Source organism: Conger conger, chromosome 4, assembly GCF_963514075.1.
Source record: "Conger conger chromosome 4, fConCon1.1, whole genome shotgun sequence".
Taxonomy (NCBI): Eukaryota; Metazoa; Chordata; class Actinopteri; order Anguilliformes; family Congridae; genus Conger; species Conger conger.
The window spans coordinates 24,880,862-24,896,389 of NC_083763.1; the positions used below are offsets into that span (position 1 = coordinate 24,880,862).

At 43.4% G+C, this 15,528-nt stretch overlaps 1 protein-coding gene across 5 annotated transcripts in view; it reads left to right on the forward strand.

The window, feature by feature from the left end:
- The first annotated feature begins 262 nt into the window (after positions 1–262).
- The window catches only part of pfkpa (phosphofructokinase, platelet a), a 39,960-nt gene continuing 24,694 nt past the window's right edge, over positions 263–15,528 (forward strand). For 2 of the 5 annotated variants that reach the window (XM_061237542.1, XM_061237541.1), the window contains exons 1-3: positions 264–946; positions 14,039–14,112; positions 14,536–14,613. In XM_061237542.1, coding sequence (XP_061093526.1) covers positions 856–946; positions 14,039–14,112; positions 14,536–14,613 — 243 coding nt within the window. In that variant the 5' untranslated portion in view covers positions 264–855. Of the gene's footprint in view, positions 947–14,038; positions 14,113–14,535; positions 14,614–15,528 lie in introns of all 5 variants that reach the window. The other 3 variants (XM_061237543.1, XM_061237538.1, XM_061237540.1) reach the window with 3 other exon arrangements.

Below are 15,528 nucleotides of genomic sequence, written 5' to 3' on the forward strand. Positions count from 1 at the left end.
TGTATCCCTTGGTGGCGCTCCTTCCCTCCAGCAAGTAACCCTCTTCTCCCCGACTCCATCAACGTTACAGAAACACAGTCCAGTATGTCCGTAAAATATTCGCCAATAGCGCTTAGCTCTTGTGATAGACAGACCAGCAAGCGGTTGAGTGCGCCTCGTGGGCGGGGTTTGTTTAGAGGCATCATCGTCACACCACTGTTACAGTCAGGTGCAAAACACCAATTAAAGTATAGTAGCCTACTGAGTGCCGAAGTACTGTATCACTCAAGCACTTCGTCACCTTTTTCGGGCATAGGGGTTTAATGACTTGAAGGTTTTGAACATTTTAATTAGACCTCAAAAGCCATTCAAACAATATTTGAATTGTCTGGACATATCGAAATACTACAGGACTTGAGTCACTGAGGTTTTACCTCTTCGTTAGCAGTGCATCATGCAGCTCGACTAGTAACTAATCTGTAATCTACTCATCAGACGCAACACCCAATCAGCTGACTAAATTGAAAACTGTTTCTTGCTAATATGATTTAGCCTTCTTTTATCCCCGTCTTCATCGCCTTACTGAGCCACTGGAATTCTCATCTGCGATTGGTTAAAACAAGCAGAAGAATACGTGATCTTCAATTCTATTGGATGAATACACTGTCAATTTGTCCGCAAAGTTGCAGCGTTGAACTGTGAGAAAATAGCAGAGCCGAGGAGGACCGGTGGACAGGGACAAACAGGAAGGGGATAGCGGCCGGCAAGTCCTTTCTGACACCTGCACCTGAAACCACATTGTTCGTTGAATCGCATTTATGTGATACGAAAGTATACTCATATTAAGATCTGATAATATTTAATTTTAAAACAAATATGGCACAGCCTGATCATAAGAAATTCTTCGAGAATCTCTCTGGCGCGGGGAAAGCCATCGCCGTGCTGACGAGTGGAGGGGATGCTCAAGGTAGGCATTTTATAGACACAGTAGCAAAATAGGCTACCCTCTAATATGTTCAGCTTTGCTGAGCCTGGGGAATCTTTTAAACATATGATTATAGTAATATTTATTTATCGGTCATTATAAACGGTGGATATTTAGTGTTTAGACAACCACTGTTTTATTGCTACTAAATTACTGACTTCACTTTTTGCATACGGTAGCAAACTAGCAGGCCAGGTATTTAGCAGAAAAAAATGTCAATGTGAGTATGCGAGTAAAGACAGCAGGTGCCTAACTTCATGGAACTATTTCAGTGAAACATGTAAATCCTTAAGATTTAGATGCTTTTCAATGAACAGTCGTAGACAAGAGACTTACGATAGAAATGGCTTGCTGCTGCATTGCGGAATTTTTCATCAAGTTCATGTGGCCATCGTGTTGCTGGCACTTTGCGACGCGTTTCACTTTCAGCATCCATGCAGTGACATGGTGCTGTGGTTATAGGAATTCGTGCGAAGCGGTCCACATTTGTTACTGACATCATCGACGTTCAACTTGGCCAGAATAGGAAGCTACAAATGTTGCCAGGATTCTACTGACCCTTCTTGTACAGTGCACCATTTCGCTCGTGTGGTATTCTGCACTCATCAGGGAACAATTAGTATGTAATGACAGTCGCTAATCTTAACACAACGGTCAACAGTGAATTCGATTAAACCAGAATAGCTCCTCGCTAACCTCTATGTGATTGTGCGTCGTGAGGCGAGCTGTGCGTACGTGAGGAGCTGCAGTCGCTGCAGTTTCTGCATGGTGCGCCAGAGGAAACCTCGCATCAGAACTACTCTGGCTCGAATTAGACGATTAAGTGTGTCTCTCCTGTCGTAATACACTCAGAATTTGTAGAATAAAGTATGTGATGGTACATAGTGGGCAATAAATAATCGTAAGCTTTACGCATTTGGAAATGCATTCAGATTCGGCCTAGCACGAGCCTTAGGATCAGGACAATATTGTCGTAATAATCATTTGCAAATTATTGAATGTTATTGTAATGTTCTTGATGAGGCACGATGGACTCCCAGGACGTTATACGAAAATAAATGCATATGTATCTTTGAAGAGCTAGACCTGTGTTTGCAGTGAAGTGTGGGTTATTCTTAGCATTTTTCATCAGGTCTCAGGCCATTATATCTGAAATCTTTCTTGGTCTTCCAGACCTTGCCTTGACTTCAACTGTTCAATTTATCTTCCATTTTCTAATAATATTTTCTGACAGTGGAAATAGGTCGTTTGAAACATTGAGAGAGTTTGTAGCCTTCTACTTCTTGGTAGAAATGAACCATCTTCATTCTGAAATTCTTGTACAACTTTTTCGAGAAACCCATCGTTGTACAGAACAGCCACTGTAGTTGGATATGTTAGAAGGCATGGAGTTAGTTCAGAATAAAAAGTTCAGCCCTGGACTTATACTCACCTGATTATTGAAGCCCTAATGAGTAAATGACCTGGCTCTGGGCCTTAGTAATAATATTTTTCTAAAGTAACAAAGAATAGCACAGGGCCCCTTTCATTTATTTACAATTTATAAACAGTAAGAAATTAAAATAAAAAGGTTTACATTTTTCAGAAAGGTCTCATGTTTAAATCTGTACCATTTAGAGTTTAGGGTTGCTTGCGATCACATACGGATTAATTGTAACAGACATTTAAACCAGGGGTGCCCAAATTTGCACCCCACTGTAACATAATATAATTTGACAATTTTGTGGTGCAATTCAGCACGATACACTAGACAATATTGCCTATTCTACACATTCTGATGACATGCAAAAGCTGGATTATTTATGTATGAGGCCTTTCAGGTGGTGTTGGGCATTTACATTTTATTCACATATGCACTTGTCCTTAGCAACTTACAGAAGTGGAGAATATCCGTGCTGCTGTTTACAGAATCCAGACAAAAGGAACTGATATCCGAATTCACCTAAGAAATTGTATTTTCTTTGTTAGTACTGTTGTGGGCAGATATGCAGTGATTTTAAGGTGTTTTGACTGCTATATTGCAGTAGACCAGCAATGACCTTTCAAGGTAATTTTGCTTTTCGAATGGACTTTTGTTGGGCGAATATAATCTTAAGTTGTAAGTTGCCACTTACAGTATAGCCATTTAGCCAAAGCAACCTAAAAGTCTATTTCCCTTGGCAAGCAAACAATACAAGGGCTAGTGATAGGCAAAGTGCCACCATCAGGGTGCATGTCGCAAGATCTATAAGAACAAGGGACAGAAGGGGACATTTTGTATTAATTTAAATAGAAACATTCCGGTGTAGTCCAAAAATATAATACAGACATTGAATCTGCCTTACTGACTGATTTGGGGAGGTTGTTCCACCCTTGGGGGGCAAGGGAAAAGAAGAGCCAAAAGTAGGAGTGGCCGCCAGGTGCTTGGGGAGACGGGGCAGACAACTAGCAAGAGAATGCTGAACAGTGAGGTACGGTTGGGGTGTATGGTGCAATCGTCTGAAGGTAGGAAGGGACAGTACCATTTGCAACTTAGTGTGCCAGAGTGACAGATTTGAGTTGAAGCAGCATTCTGGACCAGTTACCGTGGCTTGATGGCACATAACCAGCTGGCTCTTACAGTAGTTCAGACAAGTTTGCAAGAGGTTCTGTACAAGAAGCTGTGTCGTCTCTTGGTTGGGTAAGGGAAAGACTCTTCTGATGTTGTGAAGGGAGAACCTGCACAACCGAGTGGTTGCTGCATTGTGTGTTCAGAGAAGCTCAGCTGGTCATCAAGGGTAACATTTACAGCTAGTCCAGGGTTTTTAGCTAAGCAGGAGGGAGACATTGTGGAACTGTGAACAGCAATTGCAGCATCAGTCCAGCAAGAGTTCTGTTTTCCCCAGAGTTTGATTTGGTGGGTTGACATCCAGGTTGCTATGTCAACCAGACATGCAGAAACAACTGCTTGTACTTCCCCAAGCAATCAAGGCTTCAAGGACAAAGCATAAGCTTATATTTTACTCAGACATTGTGCTATGCAATGAATTATATTTCAAAGATTAACATACATTTCTGACAACCTTTATGATGGCTGGTATGGCGGCATATGACGTTTGTAGTATAAAGCAAGAAGCATCTTATCATCTTATCATCTTATCATCTTTCCATTCCTCTGTCTCTCTAGCTAAATCTTCCTTCTTTCACTCGAAAATTAACGCAGCCGCCTCTAATCCCCGCAAACTGTTTTCAACTTTCTCCTCTCTTCTGGCCCCCCCTCCCCCCCCACCCCCCTCATCACTCACACCTGATGACTTTGTCTCCTTCTTTGAAAAGAAGGTCGATGCTATTCGCAATTCCTTCTCCCAACCCTCCACCCCTGCTGACCCTCCTACCCTCCCCAACTCCCTAACCTCCTTTTCTCCCCTCTCTGATGCCGACACGCTGAAACTCCTTACTTCCCACCGCCCAACCACCTGTCCTCTTGACCCCATCCCCTCTACCCTCCTACAATCTATATCTGAGGACATTCTCCCTTTTCTCTCCTCTCTAATCAACACCTCCCTCTCTTCCGGCACCATGCCCTCTTCCCTGAAGAGGGCCAGAGTCACTCCCCTCCTCAAAAAACCTACTCTCGATCCCTCTGCCCTGAACAACTACCGGCCTGTCTCTCTTCTTCCCTTTCTCGCTAAAACCCTGGAACGGGCGGTCTGCTCCCAACTGTCCACCTATCTTCTCCACAACAATCTCCATGACCCCAACCAGTCTGGCTTCAAGAGTGGCCACTCCACTGAAACCGCCCTGCTCGCGGTCACTGAGGCACTCCACTCTGTTAAAGCAAAATCCCTCTCCTCTGTCCTCATCTTCCTCGACCTGTCGGCCGCCTTCGATACAGTCAACCATGAGATTCTGCTCTCATCGCTGGCTGGGATGGGTGTCACAGGTTCTGCACTCGCTTGGTTTTCCTCCTACCTCTCTGGTCGCTCCTACCAGGTGACTTGGAGGGGCGCACTCTCCGACCCTCAACCCCTACGAACTGGAGTCCCGCAGGGCTCGGTTCTTGGGCCTCTCCTCTTCTCGCTATACACCATGTCTCTTGGTTCTGTTATCTCTTCCCACGGCTTCTCTTATCACTCCTACGCTGATGACACCCAACTCTTCATTTCCTTCCCCCCTGACACCCAAATCACCACACAGATCTCTGCCTGCTTGGCTGATATCTCTGCATGGATGACTTCCCATCACCTGAAGCTCAACCTTGCCAAAACTGAGCTTCTCTACATCCCTGCTAAGTCCTCTCCGTCAATCGACCTCTCACTGACTGTGGAGGACTTTGTAGTTTCCTCCTCCCGTACGGCAAAGAATCTTGGGGTGACTCTTGATAACTGCCTCTCCCTGGCTCCACAAGTATCCTCCACTGCCAGAACCTGCAGGTTCTTTCTGTTTAATATACGCCGCATCCGTCATCTCCTGACGGAGAAAGCCACCCAGCTCCTAGTCCAGGCGCTCGTCATTTCCCGCCTGGATTACTGCAACTCCCTCCTAGCCGGCCTCCCAGCGTGCGCCATCAAGCCCCTCCAGCTGGTCCAGAATGCTGCAGCCCGCTTGATCACCAGTCAGCCCAGGTCGGCTCATGTCACCCCGCTTCTCATTGGCCTCCACTGGCTTCCTATTGCCGCACGCATCCGATTCAAGGCCCTAGTGTTGGCATTTCAGGCTGCTAAGGGGACTGCCCCACATTACATACAATCCCTGATCACTCCCTACTCCCCAGCTAGACCACTCCGGTCTGCCAGCTCTGGTCGCCTTACGATTCCCTCTCTACGGGCACCTGGCGGTCGAGCTGCACGTTCACGCCTGTTTTCCGTTCTGGTTCCTCAGTGGTGGAATGACTTGCCTACCACTGTCAGGACAGCAGAATCCCTCCCCCTATTTCGACGCAGACTCAAAACACACCTGTTCAAACTCTACCTTAGTCCCCCCTCCTGATTTACCCCGCCCCCCCCTTCTGATACCCCTATCCCTGTCTAACCCCCCCCCCCCCCCAAAAAAAAAAAAAAATGCACTTATGATGACGACTATATGTTTAGAACAGCAGTCCAGGTGTATTTTTCTAGTTCTGGATGTGATGCTTTGACTTGTGGTAGAACCTATGCACTTGTAAGTCGCTTTGGATTAAAAGCGTCTGCCAAATGACTAAAATGTAAATGTAAATGTAAGCAACTTGTACAGTGATGCTATGCCTTGATTGGTTGTATGTATGTATTGTACAAAAATGACATTGCATTTTATTTTCATTTAGAACATTTTCAAATTGAAATAGCTGAGACCACTGTGCTGAAAGACGTTGTGGCACATCATTATGTTTGTGAAACTTCAGCCAGCATTTGCAGTGTGGTAGAGAACATGTGTTTTCAAACAGCTGTAAATCCTTCTTTTTTTCTGAATTTTGACTGTCCATTCCTAAGTGTACATCCTCCATTAATTATGGAGAGCACACATTAACATCCACGTTCTTGTCTGGTAAATCCATGCAGTCAGCTGCCAGTCATTGTTCCAGTATTGTACACCCCATGTATAACTGGCGCTGGCAAACTGACGGTACCAAATTTGCTGGAGCTGCTGTGAGAGCCCAGAGAGATGAGGGCAGTCCTTTCAGCTGTACCCCACCCTCCCTTGGCAATGCCAATGACCCAACTGTGTTTTGCCTTTAGGGACCCCTGGCCACAGTCAGAACATACACACTCAGAATTTGGTTCCTTGCTGTGGCTCCAAGCTGCCACTACACCAAGAAATCATGCCTTATTTTGACGTCACCCAGAAGGCTCAAACTAAGGAACAGTGTCTGTAAATTAGTCTGAAGTGTCTAAAGTGTGTCAATTTATTGGACTTTAATAGTTCTCATTCAGGTTTCATTCCATTTTTACCACCTGTGTGGGATTCAGAAATGCTTGCAAACAAGTAACAGGACAGCGTACTACACAGTAGGCTATTTAGGTATATCTTACATGGGAAGGCCTTGTGGCAATGCAACAACATGAACTCTTTCTTTGAACAGTGAGGGCTCATACTAAAACCTGATATCTAAATGATGCTGTTGATTGATGCTTTACTAATTAAACCAAACAGGCCATGCATATAATGGTCTGTATCTAGATTCTACGAAAGTAGTAATCTGAAATTGGACCAGAGGGAGCTTTTATCTATTCAAATGCCCATAATTTATGTTTTTGGAAAGGTTTTCTCTTCACAGGCTAGGCTGAGAAGGCCTGTCTGGGTGGTGACAGTGAGGCTATTTATTTTAGGTTTCTCGGTTACACCACAGCTTTTCCTACGTCTGCGTGTAGGCTCACTGTGTTAAATGTCTAATCAGCAGTCTTGGTTTCCTTTTCTGTAAACTGGAAAACGCATAAGAAGCAGCTGAGACTTATAACTGCATTAAGACTTTTTTTCCTCCGGCAGTGACTGCCGACAGATTAAGTTTGTAAGTTTGTTCACCTCATATTACATGCTGTGGTGGTCTTCAAAGCATTTCAGACTTTTTCATTAACAGTCCAGGCATGGCCTGACAGTTTCTCCTGTTTCCTGAAAAGCCAGTGAATAGCAGCCAAGCGGCAAGTGGGTGGAGCTTTCTTTAGCATTTGACTAAACATGGAAATGAATAGCCCTGTGGCCGAAGATGGCTGGCTTAACCACACGCTTGCACGCATGCACGCAAGCATGCACGCACACATACTCAGAAGAAGAATAAATAATGGGATCTGAAACCAAACATTTGGCTGTGGTAAGGGCTAGAACTAGAGATTAGAAAATAATCATTCTCAATCAGCTTTTGCAATGATTACTGTGCCTATTCCAACTCTTTGTTTACACAACAAAGAAATACAGAATTGTACTCACATCAACATGGAACATGCTTTGAACTTACTACTTAAGCTTCTAATTCAGCTGCTGTCTGGAACACTGTCATTTTAGATTTGCATAGGCCCTTTTTGTATAATTTGTGTAAATTCTGCTGTGTAATTAATAGCATGTTGAACAAACAGGGACATTTTAAAATCATGCTCTGTATTTCAATGTTTTAAATAATGTTGAATGATGTTGAATCACATTCTTGTGGGCAAAAACCTTCCTGAGTGAAATGACACAGTTATTGCATATTGTTGTTAAGTTAAAGAGGGCAATGATAATTAAACAATTTCTATTTTTATAACAAAAAACTTTTATGTTAAGTGTTATGTATTCATTTTAGATAATCAGTTATGTTCTGTTTTTTTAGTTATCCTGTTAGACATGCTCTTTAGCTGTTCCACTGTTGATTAAGTAGGCTGGACACTGTAACTGGGAAGTTCACAGTATGGTAAGAATAGGAGGCACTTGTTCTAGAGAAAGAAAATTAGAACGTATCAAGAGCACTCCCCTGTATGTGATGTTTACTAGCATATCCCTAGCATATCCCTAGCATATCTTTGGCAATCATATTGTATACCCTCTCTGTAATTGCTTTAGAACATTCAGGATCACATCTTCTCTGAGCCAGTAAGGTGTGAGATAACTGTTGATATGACAGTTGCTCCAAATCTGTGCTGGTGATGGTAGGATGGTTGCCTTTTTATGATTGTGCATGTGCACGCTATTTCTTCCATCCATATATGTTAGGACCGTTTTGTTTACAATTTTCAGTTTACATTCAAACAGAAATAATTCCATTATGTGCTGTGAAGATTTTGATTCATTTTGGCTAACAGTCAAGCTAACACATGCTATGTTACCGGCAGTATCGTTGTTTTGCTCATATGACTTTGTCAAACTTAGATCAGTGTTCTTCACATCTTGTATTCAAGATGGGAAGTGCCAAAATCTTCAGATATTTACTATTTGCATACAATTTTAAATTAATTTCCATGACAGCAAATTTCTTAGATTTATCAGCATTGTGGTAGGATGGAATGCTACTCTTTGAAAATATAATAAATCAAATATGCTCATTCATTACTATGTTACACTGACAACCTGTGTCTGTGTTCATTTCAGCCCGATGCCTTGCTTGTCTAACTGGATTTGTAATTGTAGACTGTTTGGGACATTTCTAGGCATGGCCCCTTGTTTCTGTACTGTATCTGAAAAGCATGTGTCAGAAGAATGAGGAGGAGAGCAATAGGAGAGGTGTATGGATTACACATCTGTTCAGTTGTTTGTTAGCTGGCTGGCTGTGATATCTGGGCCCCCATGCATAGTACTAATGCTTATTTTCGGGAGATTCTGTCGTGTCTAGGAAACGACAGAGTCCAAATCTTCAATTTGTCGAAAAACATCTCCGCAAGGGAAAAGATGACACCAGGCAGCAAGATCTTCAGGAAAATCAGACTTTATTAGCACACGTGCATAAAGCCGGATCAGCTCTCCAGAACTGAACCCCGACTGGCATTTGTACACCCATTTTACCCACAGTTACTCTACCTACAACTCCTCCTAAAACCTCATTCTGGCAAATCACCCACACTTTTCTTATCGTAACTCCTCCCAACGCTCCTCCCACAACGTCATTGTGGCAAATTGCCAACGGTCCTTATGCTCTGCCAACTCTGTACAAAGTTCAGGGCATTCTGCCAACTACGTGTCCTCACTTCACCCCGCACCTGCTCTTGGCAAACTACCAGACCTCATAAAGTTCTGGATGCCCTCCCTCTAACACGTCATCCATACACATCACTCTGTATCTTTCGCTTTTATAAGACAAACTAAGCAGCAGTAATCATTGAAAATATACAGACAAACTAAACATTTCATTAATATTCACTTCTAATATACTTTTCTAATATACAGACATACTAAACATTTGATTAATTATTCTCTTCTAAGGGAATAAATGTACGTAGCATTCTTTGCTCTCATTTCAACAGTTTTCACTGTGGTTTCTTGCGTTTTCATAAGCTCAGCTATAATTAATGTTCTAGGTCAAATAGATACACTCCTGGCATAAAACATCGAGAGTCCCGGAGAAATCAGCTGTATAGTCATATCTTGCTCTGCCCGTGTCCTTGACAGTTTGGTCTACACAGTTCAAGACGGCCCCCCCCCTGCCAGCTGGCTGGGCTCACTGTGTAATCCTAGCACAATTTAGCAGTTAATCAGTTTGAAACTATACAGGGTACATATCATACTTTAATACAGATATATTGATAAACTTTTAGCACACATCGTCGAGAGTTTTGGAGGAACCAGCCTGCTCACTAAGGCGGAGTCTTATTTTGACTTGTGATTGGTTATCATGCTTTTAGGAGAGAGATCTTTCGTTCTGTGAATTTTCCCCTACATTCCCCCCTTTCGGGGTCAAAACCTATGGCCCCGAATATCTCCCTTGGCCAATGCACCATACTAAGTTGGGTTCCTGCACATCCCCTGCTGCTATAGCAGCATCCAATTGCTTCAGACTCCTCAATATAACAGTGTTTCCATGGTTCCTCCAACACTCTCTGCACAAGTGCATCCCGCGTAATTTGACTGGCCATAGCCGTATCACAGCTGTATGTATTATCCTAAGTGACTCAACTATTAAAATTATCACACACTTCTTTTAATTTTGCTAACATGTTGATTCGTAGCACGAGGAATTGCCATAGTCCATGTAACAGGTGGGCTCCTGGATCCAACCAGTGGATGTGGTCTGCACGTCCCTCCACTGGTGAGCTGGCTTGATCTTCCAACCAGTGGATGTGGTCTGCACGTCCTTCCACTGGTGAGCCGGCTTGCAATTCTCGTACTGGGTCCGCTGGGGCACTGTTGGTGCTTCTGGCACTCCCAGCTGTAAGCTGGAATAAAGCGACCCTAAAAAAAACAAAACCAAAATAACAACATACAACCCAGAAAAAACACTAGGCATGGAAATAAAGAACCATGAGACGCAGCTCAGGAAAAAACACAAACCAAAATACAAATACCGGGGACAACGTCCCTCACCCACAAGCTCACACGAGCAAGAAAATAAAAAGAGACAAAGAACCTTTAGGAAGGCGTCTGGCTCTATGTGTTACTACTCTGTCTAAGTTCACCAAGTTTACTTTTATTTTTACTTTGATTATCTACTCCAATTAGAATCAGATAAATACCAGCTAAATACCAGTAAATACTACCCCTACCAGCATCATCAAAATTGCGCTGATTCTGCTGCCCTTTCCCCTGATTGGCTTGCCCACCATTCCCTGGCCCTCCCTTCATTTGGTTCCCACCCATTTGTAGTTCCCCCCCTTGTATATTACCTTGCATGGCCACTGGGTGAGGGATGCCGGAGAAGTTGTAGACCACCGCTGGTGGGGCGCCATTGGGCTGCTCCATGGTTCAGGTTTGGGGGGTGCTTTTGTTCTTTGGCTTCCAGCTCCTTCAGCTGCACAGTAGTTTTCTTTGAATGTCTTTAGCTTGATCTTCCAGCTTTTTTCCTCTTCTCGCTGTCTCTACAGCGTGCGCCACATGATCCACAAACTCCCTGTGTGTCATGGTGTTCAGTCCCACCACCTCATAGAGGCGGCACCCCACTCCTGGTGACATCCCCTCCCGTATGGCTTTACGGCATTATGGGATCTGTTTGTGCGTCCCTTTCGGTTATCAGCCTCCACCTGCGCAGCACGTACATTGTCAAATGGCCCACTGTCCACTGCTGTAGGTTTGCATCTGGGCTCTGACAACGCCAGCCTGCTCGAATATGTCCAGCATTGTTTCCATCCCCACAACCTTCCCCAGGAGAGCCTTCAGGCCCCCGACAGCCAAGATTCGGCCGCTCATCTCCTTCTCCAGCACCCTGAACCAGTGGCTCACTCCACTCTGTAACTCAGGGAGATTTGTTATTACATGTTGCATGCCCTGAGTGGACCAGGGAATGTATCGAGGTACAGCAGCCCTAATTAATAATGGCCCTACTATTTTGGGGAGTTCCTCCTTATCGCGAAACCGTATGGGTTTCTGTGTTGTTCTTGTTTTATTTAAAAAAATTATAGTTCTGTATCACCCAGCTAAGTCCCTCTGCACCTGTTTTGACCCCCCTTCTCCACACTCCTCCTTCCCAAGGCCACACGCACGTCATACGGAGGCGGAGTCGCCTCTTCGCTTCAGTTTCTACCCGCCGCCATTACGCTCTCCTTCTCCTCCGCATATTTTTCTTATCAAACGGCCATTTTGCCATCATTTTCTTAGTTCTTTTTTTGTTTCCACTTATCGGCGATAGTTCTATCTCCTGTATACATTTAAGATACACCCCCGCTATTATCTCAATCGCCGTTTTCTTTCCCTTTTTCATTTTCATATACTGCCCATAATACTTTTATATTATTATCTATTTATTTATATTTTTTCCGCCTATTATTATCTATATTATTATGTCTTTAACCTTTATTTTCCCTATTATTATCTATATTATTATATATTTTATCTTTATTTTTCCGCCAGAGCCTGTATTTTCTCCCGTTAATACTTTTATTCACTCTTTGCGTTTCTTATCTTACACATACATAAATAACGATTTTTACCTCCGTTGTCTCAATACAACGTTATATCCGCATACGCACAAGCATTCTAAGCCTCAGCACAGCGTTATTTTTACCTTTGTTGCCTCAATACAACATTATATTTGCACAAGCCTTCGAAGCATCAGCACAGCGTAACAGTATTTTCTCTTACATCACAGCAATTTTTCTCTTACATCACACCTTGAGGTAACTACCTAGATATAGCTTGCAGGATCCCCTTTTTGGGTTTCTTTCCTTCCAAGTCTCTGGCACCTCTTATCACATAACTTAAAATCGTTAGCAGCAACAATATAACTTCAGTCCGCAGTATCAATATACTTTTTAGACTTAATACAAGTTCTGCTAAAAAAACATTTTCCAACACAATTAATAAATTCCCACACCGTTTACTCACAGTTCGCCGCGCGCACATTTCCTGAAAAGTTTGCTACGTTTTTCCCCTTAATTTAGTTGCCGGGTTAGTTATACGAGAGAATGTTGCCTCCGGCGTCCGGGAGAGGAGATCAGAGTCCTTGAATACTTTCATTCCCTGATAAGCTGCAGCTGCAGCCTATCAAAAAGTACTCTCCGCCCTGGTCTCCAGTCGCCGGGAGCTTCTCTTTCTCTTTCGTATCCCGGACGAGCCCCCAAATGTCGTGTCTAGGAAACGACAGAGTCCAAATCTTTTCCCCTACAATTCTACTGGCGTATTTCCTCTCCTGGGTAGGGAGCTCATGCCTAAATCCTACTACCGGATGTTGCCTGATAAAAATAAAAGTGACAAGGAAATTATGTGTTTGTGAGTATTCATGCTTCAGAATTGCACAATGCTTCCTTCCCGGCAGGCTAGAGCAGACCTAGTGAAGTGACCATTGGCTAACGTAGCTTCATACCATCACCACTAACATTTATCTAAAGTTAGCTTCCCCTTAACTTTGCTGCATATAGTGTTTGCTCTCAAATATGTCAGTCAAACATTTTGGCATACTTTTGACTGCCTGACTTGTATGAATGCAGATAGTACTGTATTTTTGAAAGAGACGTGAGTCTGCAGTACGATGTTACAAACCTGCCTGACAATGCTAACCAGTGCAAAATATTAATCCCCATTAAGCTACACCTGGCTTCCCCGTAACTTTAGTTTCTGAAATGTCAGTCAAGCATTAGTATGCTTCTGAGTGACATCTTGACTGGTGTGAAAGAGCTATTGCTGTACTTTTGAAAGACCCCTGCTGAAAAAAGCAGCTCAAGCTCGGTTTGCAACAACTGGTAGCTGGTTTACCAGTTCAGACCAGCTCCTAGCACAACACGGTTTTACTGGTTGACCAATTAAGACAAGCTCCCTGCTTGACATGGTTTGACTAGCTCAAGCTATGTATGTTTTGAAACAGCTAACAGCTCAGACACGCTACCAGCACTAGCCAGCTCATACCCAGCTGGACCAGCTTTAAGACAAACTTGGCCAGCTCAATTTTGAAGCTAGTCAAGCTGGCATAGCTGGATCTTACAGCAAGGAGATGTGATTGCAGTGATTTAGCTACTAACTAATACAGGAGGGAAACTTAAATTAAGATATAAAGAATATAATATAGCTATTTCTTTGTGTGTGAATACACAGGTATGAATGCCGCTGTCCGTGCTGTAGTTCGCATGGGAATCTATGTGGGAGCCAAAGTCTACTTCATTCATGAGGTGAGTTTGTGGCCAAAAGCAGATATACATTATTCCAGTGCCTGCTGCATGTTTGTCATTTAGGGCCTTTAGCTTAGCAGGAAGGCTGCCTGTTCAGTAGAACCTCTACCCGATTTTATAAATGTATCAATGCTCTTTTACAACTTGCCAGTTGTCCTGCCATTCAATGACGGAACTACATTGAACTACTTTCTCTGCTGAAAGCAGCCAGTGAGCCACTAGACATGATCGCTGTGATTGCACTGTAGTGGTTTTCCCCTGTATTCTTATGTAAGACTTAATACAGTATAGGACAAAGGCTATGCATTTTCCTCTGATGTCAGCTCAGTGCTTTCTGTAACAAGATAAATGGATTCCAAAAGCCCTCTGCACTGTGTGAGACAGCAAGTCAACACAATAGTGTTCATGTATTTACATTGACAGGGCTACCAAGGAATGGTAGATGGAGGGGATAACATCGAGGAAGCCACATGGGAGAGTGTCTCAAGCATGCTACAAGTGGTAAGTACTGTACTGTAAGACCTTTTCCACATAATATGTATGGTTATATTGCCTGTAATCATCTGTAGAAGATGGAAATGTTTGCATTTCAGTACTTTCAGGGGATTCTATGAATCCCTTTTTTTACTTTATGCATACTGTGATGAATAGCATGATGAATGTAGAGCACTTTGTTATTGCATTGCATATAACATCACAGATTGTTTTTGTTTAGGTGAAAATTGTTTCTTTTATAAATGTGGTACCCAACAGGTGCTGAACACCTCCCATCCAAATTGGAATATCCAGTTGACCATTTGTTATGGTGTTAATGTGGGATTCCCAATACTGATTTGAGAAATGACTAGACAACCGTGGTTCTCCTCAGAAACAGTTGGAGTCATCAGCTTGCTTTTTTTCACATAGCTATTCACAGCCAAGGGGGAAGACAGCTGATATGTGGCTTTGCCATTTTTTTTGCCCAGTCAACCAGTGGGGGTCACCAAATAGTGATGAAACATGGACCCCCATGAACCCTCTCATACCCTGGGCGATGCAATTGCCAAACTTTAGTCACCCTATGGAGCTACAGTCGTAGCCCTGGCACAGTCTGGATTGGATCCAAGAATGTGGGTTTCATCCACAGCATGATGCCTTAACAGTAGAAAGGCCAGGATTTTTTATGACCTAGTAAACCTAATCATTTCAAGAACTACAACGGCTACAAATTATTAATTGCCTGTGGAGAGTATTGCATTTACAGTAATTTGTTGGACTACTTTTAATTTCACTTTTAAAGTACAAAGCGGGCGGCACGGATGGTGCAGTGGGTAGCACTGCCGCCTTACAGCAATGAGGTCCTGGGTTTGGATCCCTGTCGGCCGGGGCCTCTCTGTGTGGAGCTTGCATGTTCTCCCCGTGTTTGCGTGGGTTTCC